General features: G+C 40.1%; 1 protein-coding gene across 3 annotated transcripts in view; it reads right to left on the reverse strand.

Moving 5' to 3' along the window:
* Window positions 1-17,289, reverse strand: part of IKBKAP (inhibitor of kappa light polypeptide gene enhancer in B-cells, kinase complex-associated protein) — a 65,739-nt gene continuing 48,450 nt past the window's right edge. For 2 of the 3 annotated variants that reach the window (XM_011954579.1, XM_011954580.1), the window contains 8 exons: window positions 14,223-14,285; window positions 13,468-13,528; window positions 11,799-11,912; window positions 11,200-11,311; window positions 10,376-10,503; window positions 9,747-9,901; window positions 6,664-6,739; window positions 6-1,016 (listed from right to left, as the gene is read on the reverse strand). In XM_011954579.1, the coding sequence (XP_011809969.1) occupies window positions 949-1,016; window positions 6,664-6,739; window positions 9,747-9,901; window positions 10,376-10,503; window positions 11,200-11,311; window positions 11,799-11,912; window positions 13,468-13,528; window positions 14,223-14,285 (777 nt within the window). In that variant the 3' untranslated portion in view covers window positions 6-948. Of the gene's footprint in view, window positions 1,017-6,663; window positions 6,740-9,746; window positions 9,902-10,375; window positions 10,504-11,199; window positions 11,312-11,798; window positions 11,913-13,467; window positions 13,529-14,222; window positions 14,286-17,289 lie in introns of all 3 variants that reach the window. The other variant, XM_011954578.1, reaches the window with a different exon arrangement.

Genomic DNA, 17,289 nt, shown 5'->3' on the forward strand with positions numbered 1-17,289 from the left:
TGATATTTAAAACACGGAAGAATTTTTAATTAGAATGAAGTGGGCGTTTTCTAGACTCACCATAAAAATAAAATATTCTCATTTTGAGACAGTTTTTTTTGGTGGTGGGGGGGGTGGAGAATTGAGTAAAAGAGAAGTCAGTAAAGTACCATAAAGAAATATAAATGAAGTGGCCTAGACACTAACAAAAATATCTGAGTTAAAGAAACAGCATTTGGAGAACAGAGAATAATTCACAACCATGCATGCCATACAATGCACACTGATCACTCATACCAAACGTGCATGCTACTGTTTAGAAATTCTAATCTGTTCCAGCTCTAACATTGCTAACTCTCTAGCAGAAAATACACAGGCAGTAAAACAGTCCCTATAGACATTGTAATTATAGGAGGCTCAGCCCAGTTATAACTGAAAGCACAGGACCTGGTAACATGTTACAAAATAACAGCTGTCAGCAAAGCAGGGCTTATAATTTCAAAGGATACTTTTTATTCTGCTTTAGTTTAAGGTGACAAGAAGCCATTTAAGTGATTACATTTGACCAAATGTAGCACTAACAGCCATTGTAATCTTCTCCTCCAATAAAATAAGACAATTTAGAAACATTATTTTACTTGTCTTCACACTTTTGAGGTAGAAACCATGAAACATTAATCTCATGATTACCATAATTATGCTCTCAAACAGCCCAAGTGAAAGAACAATCATTCTCACAAAATGATGCCATAATGGTTAAAGCTTAATGTCTTGCTAATGATTAAGATGTATACACAAAATAAAATAGAATTGCTTGTTGTCTGCTGAAGTTCTTGGCAAGGCTAAGGTAAGTTATCATTTTACTCTTTCCAGTTCTCAACAGACAGGCCTCAAAGAGCAAGGGGTGGTAGGACAACAGGAATTAGTGGCAATGGTCTTCTCTGTTGGATCCCTCCTAACTGTGGTCACTCAGTCTAGCAGGCTCAGCTTCCACTGGGTTCTTTTGTTGATCTTTGGTGGTATAAAAAGCTCAGCATCTAAAAGTAAGAAAGGAAGGGAAATTGTGACAGACATACCCTTGTTGGAGGGCGCTGAGGCAGTAACTCCAAACTAAACAAACTAGGCAGGTGGGGTTTGCAGCAATAAGACCATCAGAGCCAGAGTTAATGTGTCTGCTACCCCTGCAACCTCCAGGTCAGAGCCAACACAGCCTGGACGTCCTGCCCTGAGAGGAGGGACTGCATTTCAACCTCAGGCATGCTCACTCAGTGATTCAAAGTAGAAGAATGTTCTGTATTTCAAACTGGTGGGAGGGGTGGTGGCAGCAGTTACATGGCTGTATATATTTATTAAAACTTATCAAGTCGTACACCTGAAATCTTTGCATTTCACTATATATAAAGTCCATCTCAATTTTTAAGGAATAGCAAAATGTGGTAGCACATATTCAGTAAGTGAAGTTAATGGACAGAAACTATGATGAAACTTCGACAAACATGTTGATCAATAAAGATGCCCTTGCTTTAAAAAAAGCAAATGGAGAGAGAGGGTTAGGAAAAGATTCTGTCATTGTAACCTAAAACTCCCAGGCACTCTTTCACTTAGATTTGTTAAGTCTCTTTTCTAACTAGGAATCATATACTGGAAGCAGAGATATGAGAAAATATGTATATATAAGGATTTTCTTTTTCAGCATTATTTATGATAAACTTCCAGCAGCAAATCTGTACATATGAGCCATGCAGGCATGACAAATTATAGTTGATCCTTGAAGGTAGGTTATGGGTGTGGACCCCGCTGCACAGTCAAAAATCTGCATATACCATTTTTTTTCTTTTTTTGAGACAGGGTCTCCTTCTGTTGCCCAGGTTGGAGTGCAGTGGCACGATCATGGCTCACTGCAGCCTTGACACCCCAGGTTCATGTGACTCACCTCAGCCACCCAAGTAGCTGGGACTACAAGTGTGCACCACCATACCTGGCTAATTTTTGTAGAGACGAGGTTTCACCATGTGGCCCAGGCTACTCTCAAAACTCCTGGTCTCGTTCCATCCACCTCAGCCTCCCAAAGTGCTGGGATTACAGGTGTGAGCCACCACACCTGGCCCCATGTTTAACTTCTGAATCTCCAAAACTCAAGTACTAATAGCTTACTGTTGTCCGGTAGCATATTGGCAACATAAAAAGTCAGTTAACAAATGTTTTGTATGTTATATGTATTATATACTATATTCCTACAATAAAGTAAGCTAGAGAAATTTTTTTTTTTTTTTTAAGACGGAGTCTCGCTCTGTCGCCCAGGCTGGAGTGCAGTGGCCGGATCTCAGCTCACTGCAAGCTCCGCCTCCCGGGTTTACACCATTCTCCTGCCTCAGCCTCCCAAGTAGCTGGGAATACAGGCGCCCGCCACCTCGCCTGGCTAATTTTTTTTAGTTTTTAGTAGAGACGGGGTTTCATCGTGTTAGCCAGGATGGTCTCAATCTCCTGACCTCGTGATCCGCCTGTCTCGGCCTCCCAAAGTGCTGGGATTACAGGCTTGAGCCATCACGCCCGGCCGAGAAAATATTAAGAAAACAATATTTACTATTCTTTAAGTGGAAGTGGATCATCATAAAGGTCTTCATCTTTGTCATCTTCACGTTGAGTATGCTGAAGTGGAGGAGGAAATAGTGGGGTTGGTCTTGCTGTCTCAGGGGCGGCAGAGATGAAACAGGTAGGGGAGGTTAAAGAGGAGACAACAGAGGTGGGCACACTCAGTTACTAACTTTACAGAAATACACCATAATTTCTGATGTTTTTGCTTTTCATGTCTCTAAGGTACCAATCCTTCCACAGTTTCTTTTAGTTTCAGTGCCCATATTATAGAATCATCTATGTTGTAGAAGAAGCCAAAGGCAGTCTTGAATAATTGGAATCTTTGGAACAAACGTCAATTTATTTTCTGGCACTGCTTCTTCTATGTCATCTTCCTCATTGTCTGGCACTGGTTTGGAAGCACTCGTCTCCATCAAGTCATCTTCTGTTAATTCCTCTGGTGTGATGTCTATCATCTCTTGAATTTCTCCAAGACCCCTATCTTGACATCCTTCATGCATCACTTTTTTTTTTTTTTTTGCCAGATCCACAGTCTCTTTCATGATTTCCTTGATAGGCTGTCATAAGTGAAGTCATGCACATCTGGACACAGTTTTCTCTAGCAGGAATTTATTGTCTTGCGCTTGATGGTTTTCACAGCTTTTTCTATAACAATGATGGCATCATTGATGGTGTAATTCTTCTAGACTTTCATGTTCTAGCAAGGTTCTTTTCTGCACATTTGACAGTCCTTTCCATAGAGTACTGTTTGTAATGAGCCTTAAAGATCCTTATGACCCCCTGATCTAGAGGCTGAATTAGAGATGTGTGTCTGGGGACAAGTAGATCACTTCAACGTCTTCAGTGTTGAACTCATGGAGTCTGGGGTGGCCTGGGGCATTCTCCAGTATCAAAAGAACTTTAAAAGGCAGTCCCCTTACTGGCAAGATACTACTTAACTTCAGGGACAAATCGACAAGGGAACCAATCCAGAAACAGTGTTCTCCTTGTCCAAGCCTTCTTGTTGTATGGTACAACCAAAAGCCTGGCAGCTGGTGTTAATCTTTTCCCTTCCAGGCTCAGGGGTTAGCAGCTTTACAGATAAGAGCAGTCCTGATCATAAACCTGAATGCCTTTGCTGCTGCCTCCTGGACGGCAGGAGCTGCTTTTCCTATTACCTTGATATTTATAAAGCCAAACCTCTTTTTAAAATTATCAAACTGTCCTTTGCTGGCATTAAATTCTCCAGCTTTAGATCCTTCATCTTTTTGCTTTAAGTTCTCATACAATGACTGTGCTTTTTCTCAAATCATATTAGTTGTATAGGAATGCCTTTCTCATAGCAATCCTGCACCCACATAAAAGCTGCATTTTCAATACAAGATAAAAAGGTCTTTTGCAAAAAGTGCAAGGTTTTCATCCCTGCTGGCATAGCTGCAGTGACAGCTTCATGAATTTCCTTTTCTTTTACAATCGTCCTGGCACTGGGTTCATTTATCTTGAAATGGTGGGCAACCACAGCTGCAGACCTCAATCTATAGTACGTATTGAGCAAGTCAACTTTTTCTTGTAATGTCATGACTTTTCTCTGCTTCCTGGAAGCATCACTTGTGGTACTTCCTATAGGTCTCATGGTGTTATTTAAGGTTTACGATATTACATTAAACATGATAAAAAAAATACACAAGAACGCAAGAGATCACTTTTTGCTGCCATATGCAATTAATGGAGACTGTCATGTGCTGCTCATGTGGGCATGATTAGTGGCACACGGCATTTTAAGCAGATATTGGTGACACTTGAGCTCACCCACCACAATAGCAACAGGAGGTAGCTACAAAATTATTACAGTAGTGCAGTATATACTACATTTAATTTTATGCAGTTATGATTTAATACTACATCTTTATGTTTGTTTACATTTCTCTCCACTAAATGGTGCCATAAAGATAAAAGAATATCAATAATGGAAAAAGGTTACTTAAATAAATTCACTGTCAACAAGGTCCACACTTTCCTAAATCGCAATTAAAGTTGGAATAAGACTATATTAAAAAAAACTAGTTATGAAAATAATGTGCTCTATCTCATTTTTTAAAATTAGGCATAACTACAACTATATTTGATTCCAGACTTACTCTGAAATAAACGCAAAGTATAGACTTTTGGGCAAGAAAGTAATTATTCTGACAAATTATATGACAGCAGGACATGACATATTTCACATTTCCATATTTGAATTTCACAGCACACAAAAAAGTCATTTTTATAAAAATACCTTGAGGGCTTTGCAGTTTTTCTAAGGAGCTCTCTCAATCCTTTGATGGTCAAAACCACTTGAAGCGCTTATTTTGTCATCAATTGCAACGAGTCCAACCCAGCAGTGATTCAAGTACTTTTCCAATATCATTTTCATCTATTTTATGTAATACTAAATTTTTGTAAGACTTGCAATTGATCTGCATGGTGCTGTATTGCATCAAAGCAGGAAACAATCAGAAATGATCCATCAAGTCATTGATTCCACTTGTGGGGATGTGCGAATATACTCAACTATTGTTAGCTGGGGAGGGGAGCTGAGTAGTATTTGAGGGGGACTAATTTTGTGACTAGTTCATCAGTGGCAATTTTTGAATTACAGGAACTTTCCTTTTCCTATACAACCTTGAAACCACAAGGGTAATGATAATAAACACTCAGATAATGAGGGGCTCTCAAATATTACAGAGTGTCTTTAAGGCTCAGCTGGAAAACAAGAAAGTGCTCTTTGAAGTGGGAAAGCCATCTAGAATACCCTGGGGGATGGTGGGACTGACCTGACCTGAAGGTCAGCATCAGGCCAGCAACGAGGAACACAGGAGGCAGAAATCACAACTGGATTGCACTACCGCACAAAATAAACAATGACCAAATGGCCTCAGGTCTAATATAAGTTCCTAGCATCTGAGAAATAAGTGGGCTGGGCACAGGGGTACACGCCTGTAATCCCAGCACTTTGGGAGGCTGAGGCAGGAGGATCACTTGAGACCAGGAGTCTGAGACCAGCCTGGGCAATATGTTAAGACCCCCATCTGTTTTTTTTAATAAAAAATTTAAGAGAAAAAAAGGAATAAGTGGATGTGTTGAAATTGATACCAAAAGTACCTTGCCATTCTCCAGACAGAAGAGGAGCTAGGAATACAGTAGTTACTGTCTGGATGTATGAGTTGAGCTGGGATGGAAGGTAGCTGCTCTTTCCTGGTAGCAACATAAGCTGTTAAAGTCAAACTTAATTTAAATCCCCATAGGCTACTTCAAATATCATCAAAATGCTATTACAGTGTAGCACTTCGGTGAAAAAAAATTTCAGAAAATTGCCTCTCACATGCTAGAAATGCAAGTTACAGCAGTTAAAACTGCTAATTATTTTAGAAACTAATATTCACTTTTCAAAGCTGAAATGCTTGATTGACCCAACTATAAGTAAGGGCAAATACTCAAAGTCCTAAGTTGATCCATCAAATGTTTCTAACCAACTTTCAAAAGAAAGGGTTTAGGGTTTTTAATTTTTAGGGATATAAGTAATCTAATTGAGAATCACGTCCCTCAACAAATAAAACACTTCATGCATAACTAAATAGGAAATATGTATAAAATGCTAATATTCTTTGGATTTGCCTTCAAATTATATTGTCAATTCTAAACATAACAAAAAGGTCCCACTCATAAGCAAGTTTATGAAAATGCCCCCAAGATGCAAAGCGTAACTGCCAACAGCCAGTAATGATGCTTCAGAAGAATCTTTTGATATATATGTAAATGTAGGTGGTTTAGACTGAAACTGGAACTGTGATGTGCCTTTATGAAAAAGCGTATGCCACATAAAATATTTTTTAAAATTACACATACAATGGTCATGTTGGATTTTCCCACACCAGGTCCCCTACCGCTAGAAGCATGAAACTGATCATACTAAAGATGTGGTCTTAGAATTGAGGAAGAATTGTAGTCAATTTTTTTATAGTGAAAAATTGTATCCAATCTCTCCTTATACTGCTGATCTTCTCAATGCTTACAGAAAGATAGTCCTGCTGCTTAGTATTGTAATATTAAATGAGAAAAAATACTAACCAAGAACAGGAAGCGAAGTCTTCTGTTGTTGATAAGATGCCATGATGCTATTTGCAGTAGAACTGGGACCTAGAACCTAAAGAGAAAATAGACTGTATCAGCAAAGATTATCTAATACTTCTCAAGACTGCCAATACCAAAGGCCAAATCCCTACTAGCAGAAGACAGCCTGTCATTTCTACTGGCATGGTGTGAAACACAGTAACTCTCTTTCCCGATGTGATTTTAATTTGCCAGTTTCTCCAGCTGCAACTCAGACCTCTAATCCTCTTTTCTCCCAGAACAAGGTAAAGATAGGGGGTGGGGGAAAAGAAAAGAAACTCTACAATGATATATCCTGGCCTTTTCCAAATGAGCAAGCCACTCCCTGAGGAGAGGGAAAACAGTACAAGAGGCTATAAATACACAGAGTATCAATTATATGCAAAGAGTTGTGGGAAACAAACATTTTTAGGTTGAAATAAATACAAATACGTGCATACTATGGAGCAGAATGCAAACTGTGCACATGTGCTCCAGGTAAAACACAAGACTCCACAGGAATTTCAAGCCTGCAGCGAGCCTCTGGGCACACCCCTGATGAGTGCAGACCCTTGGTGGCACACTTTCCAGAGCAACGCCATGAGAAGTCACTCAACAGTATCCTGCACATACCACAACCATACTTCACCAATCAAAACCACAATAATAAAATGGATGTCTCAGAACTTAATGTGGGAGGCATGGCAGTTTACACCTGTAACCTCAGCACTTTGGGAGGCCAAGGCAGGAGGATCACTTGAGGTCAGGAGTTCAAGACCAACTTGGGCAACATAGCAAGACTCCCCATGTCTACAAAAAAAAAAAATTTAAAATTTTAGCTGGGCACGGTAGTGTGCACCTGTGGTCCGAATTACTCAGGAGACTGTGGTGGGAGGACTGCTTTAGCCCAGGCATTCGAGGCTACAGCAAGCCATGATTGATCACATCGTCACTGCACTCTAGCCTGGGTGACAGAGCAAGAAAAAAAATAAAATAAGACCTTAAAGTGATCATGTGATCAGAAGAGAAGACGGAAGGGGACGGCATGGGAGTGGCATTATAAATTATCACCTTCAAGCAGGGCACGGTGGCTCATGCCTATAGTCCCAGCACTTTGGGAGGCTGAGGTGGGCAGACCGCTTGAGCCCCGGAGTTCAAGACCAGCTGGGGCAATACGGTGACACCGTCTCTACAGAAAATTTACAGAAAATTTGAAAATTAGCCAGGTGTTGTGGCAGGTGCCAGTAGTCCCAGCTACTCAAGAGGCTGAGGTGGGAGGATCACCTGAGCCCAGGGAGGTAGATGCTGCAGTGAGTGGTGATCACTGCGCTCCAGCCAGAGCAACAGAGTGAGATCCTGTCTCAAAAAAAGAACACAAAAACAATTATCATCAAAAGTACTACAGTTTTGAAGATGATGATCACATTTCTTCTAAGAAATACCTATTATATTCAATTCAAGAAGTTGTAGGGTCCTGATTCCTAGTTGCTTTTATTTCAATGGTTTGTAAAGTGCTTTTACATGCACCCTCTTATTTAACCTTCAAAGCATTCTATTGAAGCACACAGGGAAGTCTTATGCCCATTTCTAAATAATGAAATCAAGACACGATAAACATATGTGTTTCTAAACAGTGAGCTGATTTGTTATCTCTCAGCTCCAACCCAGCCTTCTATCCACTGCTTGTGGTGCTGGGGCTGGGCACCTGAAAGATATTCCTCCTTGCTGTTGGCTTCCCATCATGTCCTGCCTACAGTGAACACCAGAGGGGGAGTACAAAGCTGGAGGATAAACAAAAGATTTCTAGATTTCTTCCTTGATTGGCTTTTTTTTTTTTTTTTTCTGAGATGGAGATCTGTTCTTGTTGTCCAGGTTGGAGCACAAATGCACAATCTTGGCTCATTGCTACCTCCGCCTCCCAGGTTTCAAGCGATTCTCCTGCCTCAGCCTCCTGAGTAGCTGGGATTACAGGCATGCGCCATCACGCCTGGGTAATTTCATATTTTTAGTAGAGACAGGGTTTCTCCATGTTGGCCAGGCTGGTCTCGAACTCCCAACCTCAGGTGATCCACCTGTCTCAGTCTCCCAAAGTGCTGGGATTACAGGCATGAGCCACCACTGCGCCCGGCCCGACTGGCTGGCTTTTCCCCCAGCAGCAGCTGTTCCTTTCAGCTTCCATTTACTTCTGTACACTTGGAACCAGCCCCCTCAGAAATGCCAGGACTAGCTGGCTGGCACTCTCCTCTCAGAGGTTCAAGAGCCAGCTCTACAGGGCCCCACTTCGACTTCTAAATTCTAATAATCCCCAACTCCTCCTCCTGTTCCCTCAGGGAGGGTAAAGCTGCTTCCTACAGTTACTATCTCAATGTTCTTCCTCTGTATTTCCCTTTTGCCTTTAGTCCTCTAATGCTTATTTAACCAATCCATATATTAAATTCTGTGATAATAGGTAGGCTTTTGTTTTCCTTTCTAGATCTTGACTGATATACCAGCCTTTTGAATCCAAATAAAAACTCTTAACAATAGACTTGAGGTATAAGAGAGTAAACAGAGGTATAAATAATAAGCAGATAACAATACATTAGAATTCTGCGATACAAAGCTGATTCAGCCTTAAACACAACCAGCAAAGTCCATCGTAACAACACAGAAGTGACAAGTCAAATTTTTCATAAAACAAAAGGAAAAGCAATTGCCTGGGGTTCCTTTAAAGCCTGATCCCATCCAAGTGAGAGGCCGTCTCTGATCCCCTCTTCCCCGCTCTCTCCCCACTCCAACCTCACTGAAGGCCAGGAGCAACTGCGTGACTTTCTCATTTTCTCCATGACATCTGCTTCATCCAGAAAGGACAATGATAGCCCATTTAACCTACGCCAAGGTTACTAGTCACTCTACAGGCAAATATAAAATCTTACTGACAGCTTAAACATAAATCTAACATAATTTAAATATGGCATCTTATGTTTTTAAGAACAGGAAAACTTTTTGACTTGGGGAGTGTGTGAACATAATAACCCACGAAAATGATGAAAAAAACGCACACCGTCTTTGAGAAAACTTACAGGGGTAGCTGAATTCTGCTGGGAGGTAAGAGTCCAAATTTCTGGAAGTGACCTTTCTATCAACTGCAGCGTATCTTCAAAGGCCTTCTGTAATTCCCTTCCTTGTTCATCAAACTCAAAGAGAAAGAGTATCTTTAAAATATGGTATACTTCATCTAGAGAGAAGAAATTTGAAAGAGTGGTAAGTTATATTCCCAGCTCCATAGACCGAATCATACCATAGCTTCTATCTAAAGCCAAAAATTTCTATGATCCCACTGCGGGTCCTTTCTCCTACATTATCTTTTTTCTTCCCCAATGCTGGCATAATTAAACATATGTACTACAAAAAGAAAATCAAGCACACTGGGGGACCCACGCAGAAAGCAGTGTCCCACAATTCTTCATCCTGGCTTAAGCATCTCTCCCAGTTCAGTTAGGGGGATGCCAAATGGAGGAAGGCTTCTTAGTTACCAGCTAAGAAGGGCTGCTTCAGGAATGTGTGCTGACATGACCCTTCCTGCTAAAAGTTCTCCTCTTTCCTCAAATTGGGAAAATGGTAGCTTAATCACCTACTGAACTCCGCCTGTCTGTGCCGACTGTTCACTATCGTTTGGGGTCAGGAATCATCATCAGGACTGAGAATCTACCTTTCAGGTTTTCAGTGTTCTGTACCACTTCACTCAGTGCCTCCAGGAGGGCCAGGTCCTCCAGCGGACTGCCTTCTTTGAGGCTGTGCTTCTTCCGCTCTGCTTTTCGGCGATTCTTAGATGATCTCCTGTTAGAAATTACACAGATATTTTTAAGCCTCCTGAGTAGCTAGGACTACAAGCATGTGCTACCTTGCCTGGCTACTTTCTTGCAGTTGCTGATCATCCCACACAACTTCACGGTTCTCCACTTCAAATTCCTAAAGCATAATTCAGTTTAAATATATAATATTGCATTGTTTTACATATTCCAAGCAAGACTTTAAGCTCTTATAACTCATATCTCCTTATAAGTTTTTGGTAACATCTACTGCACCTACCATACGGGTGTTGCATGAATATTTCTGACAAATTGCTATATTTGGTAAAAGTGTGATGACTTATTTTACATGTATGGTCTCTTCCAATCCTGATTTTGAATAGAAGAAGCCTGATCTTTTCATTTTTTCAGTGCCTATACCTTAATCACAACATTTGTCCAAAGCGTAAAATCGGATGTTAATATAAACTGAGCACTCAGTGGAGGAACTGCCTCATGGGGAATGGGAAAACACACAGGCCGTGAAGCTGAGGAAGAAAACCTTTCAATGCCAAGTTTAATGTCTCAGATATGCTGGGAAAGTCTCTGAACAACTTCCACGCAGCATTGAATAATATTCTCTCCACTCTCACTACACTGTCCCAGTAGAAAACCAACCTATTTGCTTCCACTTTCCCCATATGCCCAGGGCATGGTCAATGTGCTGAATCAATGTGATACGTACGCTGATATCCTGGAGTTACTATGGGAGTATCTGGCACTCATGTCACTGCCACTCACAACACTGCTAGTTTCAGAGAAGAGGTCTGACTCTTGGCCGTGGGGCACCTCATCATCTAGAAAAGAAGAACCAGAAGCAGATGAAAACACTGCCTGCTAATGTGTGGGTTTACTTTCAGGGAGGTAAATGAACTAGAGTCAACGGGGGCATATCAAAGGATGGATGAAAATGATTGCAGATCTCAAAATGAATGAGATAATATTAAATACAGTAATTACTAATGTAAATCAGTAGTTTCCTGAACTTTTTTCTGGAAATGAGGAAACTCATTTTGTTAGACACGGAAGTGGTCAGCTGCTCTGGTGGAATGGGGGTCAGTGGGAACATCTGGCAGAGCTCTTCCCGTTCATGCTTGGTCCTGCCCTTCACCAACACACAAACACAGACACAGATGGCCCTGAAGGGGCTCCACAGAGGCCTCACACTTCCCCATGGCACAGTAATCAGACTGCAGGAGGAACACTAAGCAATCGAGAGAATGTGTGGCATTACCCGACACCCACGGCCCTGCATGTGTCGATGGTCTTCACGCAGACACTCACCCAGACCTGCCTGCTGGGCTTGCTCCTTGAGCTCTCGAACTACCAGTAAACGTTTCTTATGGCGACTGAATGTGGCTGTCTGAGAGTCCAGAAATGCCATATAATTTTTCTGGGCTGGAGATGCAGAATGTAAATAGTTTGAGCATGAGGTTTAAGCAAAGAGAAAAAACTACAGGTGGGAAGCAGTGAAGGAGGGTTAGAATTCTGCAAAAAGAAAAGGGTTACTAGGTTTTTTCCTAGTAAGTTTTTTTTCCCTACTAGGTTACAAGTTTTTCTCCTTAATAAGCATTAACAAATTAGAGATTGAGATTCCAGATCTTAGAGTTCATCAATATTATCCCAGAATACGCGCTACCACTGAACTTGCAAAATCACCTGAACGAAGACTTGATATCTAAACCAAGAGAGAATTGGGAAAAAAAAAAAAAAACGGTAGGGGGGAAGGGGCACAGTTAACAAAAGTAAGAAGCAAGTTACCTAAACGTTTCTGGCTAAACATCCATCAAAATGCCCATGGACGTGGAAAAAATGTATCAAATGATTTCTGCAAAATATTGTCCAATGGAAAAATACGCAAGAGAAAAATAACACTAGTAGAATACATTTTAAAGAAGCAAAATACTACTATCCAAGGATGTATTTTATTAATAGGTTTTGGGCCTATGCAGATGGAATTATCGGCATTTTTCTAAGAAAGGTTCTCATTAGTGGTGAAAATCCAAGAGCTGGTTAGATTATTATAGACGAGGAATCATGCTTTCAGCACCCAGTTAGAGGTACCTAAAGTGAATGACATAAAAAGTGCCCCAGCAATGTTTTAATTAGGATGGGGGAAGGGGGTGCAGACAAGGTAAGAATGTGCATACATGTAAATGTCAGAAAGGCCAGACGTTACTTACAGGGTGGATTTGCATATAAAAAGGCAGAGCTTAAAATCAACCACTCCCTAAGGTTTCTGTAAGTCAAACCGATGTCCTCCGCTTTGCTTTTAAGAGGTCACAGTGACCATCTGGGTATTCTAGAACTGGTAATATTCATATGTTCTCCAAGAACCACAAACTTCATTTGAAAAGGTAATTTTTTAAAAATACTTTGAAAAAGTTGAAAACTACATAAGAGTTGTAAGAGTTCAATGAACACACATATACCCTTCACCTAGATTTACCAATTATTAACATTTTGACATATTTTTTGTTTCCTGTTTCTCTGTATGGAAAATATTTTCCTATTACTTTTCTGAAACCTTTTAAGAGTAAGGTAGAGATATGATCCTTCATTCCTCAATATTTCAGCATTTATCTCTTAAGAATAATAGGATATTACCTTACATAACCACAACGTGATTATTAAATGCCAGAAATTTATCACCGTTACACTATTATCTAATATAGTTCAGATTCAAGTTTACCAACTATTCCCAAATACAAAGATTCTTAATCATATTTGATTACAGGACAGGTTTCTAACATTTAAATATTTTATTTGTTACCATTTAATAGCTCAGCATATATAAAAATTCTAGTGAGAATTAAATATTATATCCAGTGGGTAATTTTGATTGCATCTACATGACATATTATTAAAAAAACACAGTAATAGGAGGAGACTCTCATCTCTCTCTCCTCTCCTTTTTCCAAATGAGGAATTCTATCTAAAATGGAACCCTCACCTTCTAAAATGGAAGGCTTTACGTTGGTTTCTATAATATCCAGTCTGTTATATTTGTATACCTAGAAGGAAAGACACAATAATTTTAGGAAGGAAAACTTCTAGCCATTGGAGAGTTAAGATAATTAGAAAGACATGGATTACTTTCAGAGGTAATCAGAATATTTTCCTGAAAAACAGGCCTCCTACAAGGCAGCCAAGGAAATTGAATTCATTTCAGTAAAAAGACAGTAATATTTCAAATGTAGAGGATTAATTCCAAAATATTATCAAGAATGATAAGGCCAGGCACAGTGGCTCACGCCTGTAATCCCAGCACTTTGGGAAGCCAAGATGGACAGATCACGAGGTCAGGAGATCGAGACCATCCTGACTAACATGGCGAAATCCTGTCTCTACTAAAAATACAAAAAATTAGCCAGGCGTGGTGGCGGGCGCCTGTAGTCTCAGCTACTCGGGAGGCTGAGGCAGGAGAATGGCATGAACCCAGGAGGCGGAGCTTGCAGTGAGCCGAGATCGCGCCACTGCACTCCAGCCTGGGTGACAGAGCGAGACTCCGTCTCAAAAAATAAATAAATAAATAAATAAATAAATAAAAACGGTTTTAAAAACACTGCTTTTCCTTAAGCCAGGATCCTAACCTATTTCTACTTATTTCACAAGCCTCAGAAGACAAGAGATTCCAACTGATCTGGAATCCCTTGCTCGCCCTCTCTGCTTAGCCCCCAACATCCAGAGGTTTTAAAAGATTCTTACCAGCCTCAAAGCTTCTTCCCAGGCAGCTCCTTCTAACAGCAAGAGCACAGCTTCTTCATAATCCTGACACGGAAACAGGAAGAAGACAACAGGTGAAGAGAGTGTGTCAGATGTCATCACAGCCAACTGCAAAACTAACCACAGACCTGCCTCTATCTCCCTGGCCAGGGGAGAACTCCTAGTTCTCAACATCATGCCTATCCTAGAGTTCATGTCTCCATAAATATTGATACAAAAGACAAGGGAGCAGTGTAAATTCTGAAAATAATGACAAAACACAAGGTAAGCATCATCTCTCTGCATGCCTGGACATCAAAACCACCAGAAAGGCCTGTTAGACATGCCCATCTCCCCAGCTTTCCTACCAAGTTTGATTCAGCAGGTTTAGGCGGGCTCCAGAGTTGTTAACAAGACCACACTTTGAAAAAATAGTAGACTAGAACAGCAATCTTCTAAATGTTTTGTTTTTCTATTTTTTTTTTTCTCAGACAGGGTCTCACTCTATCGCCCAGGCTGGGATGCAGGGGCACAATCATAGCTCACTGCAGCCTTGACCTCCTGGCCTCAAGTGATCCTCCTGCCTCAGTCTCCCATGTAGCTGGGACTACAGGCATATGCCGCCATACCCAGCTAATTAAAAAAATGTTTTTAGAGACAGTGTCTCACTATGTTGTCCAGGCTGGTCTTGAACTCCTAGCCTCAAGCAATCCTCCTTTCTGAATCTGCCAAGTAGCTGGGATTACAGGCCTTTGCTCATTTCAAAATTGATTTATCTGGCTTTCTGTTGTTGAGTTGCAGAAGTTTCTTACATATTCTGGATATTAGACCTTTATCAGATATATGATTTGCAAATATCTTCTTCCATTCTATATGCTGTCTTTTCACATTCTTGACAATGCCCTTGATACACACAAGTTCTTAATTTTTATAAAATCCAATTTATCAATTTATTGATTGTGTTTTGGTATTAATTCCAACCATCCATTGCCAAATCCAAAGTCATGAAGATTTAACCCTGTTTTCTTCTAAGAGTTTTATAGTTTCGTTTTGGTTTTCTTTGAGACAGGGTCTTATTCTGTTGTCCAGGCTAAAGTGCAGTGGCGTGAACTCAGCTCACTGCAGTCTCAAACTTATGGGCTCAGGAAGTCCTCCCACCTTGGCCTCCCAAGGAGTTGGGACTACAGGTGCACACAACCATGCCTGGCTAATTGTGTTTTTATTTTTTGTAGAAACAAGGTCTTTCTATGTTGCCCAGGCTGGTCTCAAACCCCTGGGCTCAAGTGATCCTCCCATCTCAGCCTCTCGAAAAGTGCTGGAATCACAGGCATGAAACTTTGTGCCCAGCCTTCAAGACTTTTACAGTTTTAGCTCTTAAATTTTTGTTGTTGATCCATTTTGAGTGGCCAGCAGTTTTTGAAAACTCAGAAAATATTGAATAAAAATCCTTTCCAGCTTCTTTTGAAGAAAAAAAAATGAATAAACATGAAAGATCATTAAAAATTTTCCTTAAGCAATAATGATCACTTAAAGCAAAAGCAATAACAAAGTATTATGGAGTGAATACTCTTGTAAGATTTTTATACTATATATGAAGTGGTATACTATTATCTGAAGATATGGTCAATTAATGATTTTTATTATCAATTCTACAACAACCACTAAAATACTGAAATGAAGATGTATAGCTAACAAGCCAACAGTGGAGGTAAAATGGAATTATGAAAAATACTAAATCCAAAAGAAAGCAAAAAAAAGAAAAAACAAGAAACAAAGGATCGATGAACAAACAGAAAACAGCAAGACTGTAGGTTTAAATCTAACTATATTGGTAATCACACTCAATGCAAATGTCTAAACCCTCCGATTAAAAGGCAGAGATCGCCAAATTAGATTTAAAGAAAAAGAAACAACTAATGCTATCAACAAGGAACCCACCTTCAAAATAAAGACTACATTCAGATAGATTAAAAGTAAAAGGATAGAAAAAGATATGCAATGAAAAGACTAACCAAGAGAAAGGCGGAAAAGCTATACTAATAACATTAAAGTCGAATTCAGAATTAGAAATAGTAACAGAGAAAGACAGATACCAAAATGAATACATCTAGGACATACCCGTAAGCATGTATGCACCTATAACAGAGCTTCAAAACATGTGAAGCAAACGCTGGTAGAACGAAAGGAGAAACAGACAAATGAATTATTGCAGCGGGAGATTTTAACACTTTCCCAGTCACTGATGGAGCAAGTAGTGAGGAAACCAATAAGGATATAAAAAACTAGAACAGCATGATCAACCTAATCTAACTGACATTTATAGAACACTCCATTCAATAATAGTAGCTTTCATATTATTTTCCAACACACACAACATTCTGTAAAACAGACCATATTATAAATTAAAATAAATTATAAATTTACATTAATAAAAATGCATGCTCTCTAATCACAACAAAATTAAAGTAGAAATTAATAACAAAAAGATGGCTGGCAAATCTCCAATATCTGCAAGTTAAACATATATATATAAATTTTTTTTTTGAGACGGCGTCTCGCTCTGTCATCCAGGCTCTGTCATCCAGGCTGGAGTGGTGTGATCTCGGCTCACTGCAAGCTCCGCTGCCCAGGTTCATGCCATTCCCCTGCCTCAGCCCCCTGAGTAGCTGGGACTACAGGCTCCCGCCACCATGCCCGGCTAATTTTTTGTACTTTTAGCAGAGACGGGGTTTCACAGTGTTAGCCAGGATGGTCTCAATCTCCTGACCTCGTGATCCACCGCCTCGGCCTCCCAAAGTGCTGGGATTACAGGTGTGAGCCACCAAGCCCAGCAAACATACTTCTAAACAAGCCAAGAGTCAGTAAAGAAATCACAAGGGAAATTAGAAAATGAAAACAAAACATTTCAAAATCTGTATAATGTAACTAAAACGGTGCTTGAGGAAAATTATGGCATTATATGCTTAAACTATAAAGTAAGGAATCATCTCAAATCAATGGCTTTAAGCCATCACCTTGGCCAGGAAAGTGGCTTACGCATGGAATCCCAGCACTTTGGGAGGCAGAGGCG

Source organism: Colobus angolensis, unplaced genomic scaffold (assembly GCF_000951035.1).
Source record: "Colobus angolensis palliatus isolate OR3802 unplaced genomic scaffold, Cang.pa_1.0 Scaffold386, whole genome shotgun sequence".
NCBI lineage: Eukaryota > Metazoa > Chordata > Mammalia > Primates > Cercopithecidae > Colobus > Colobus angolensis.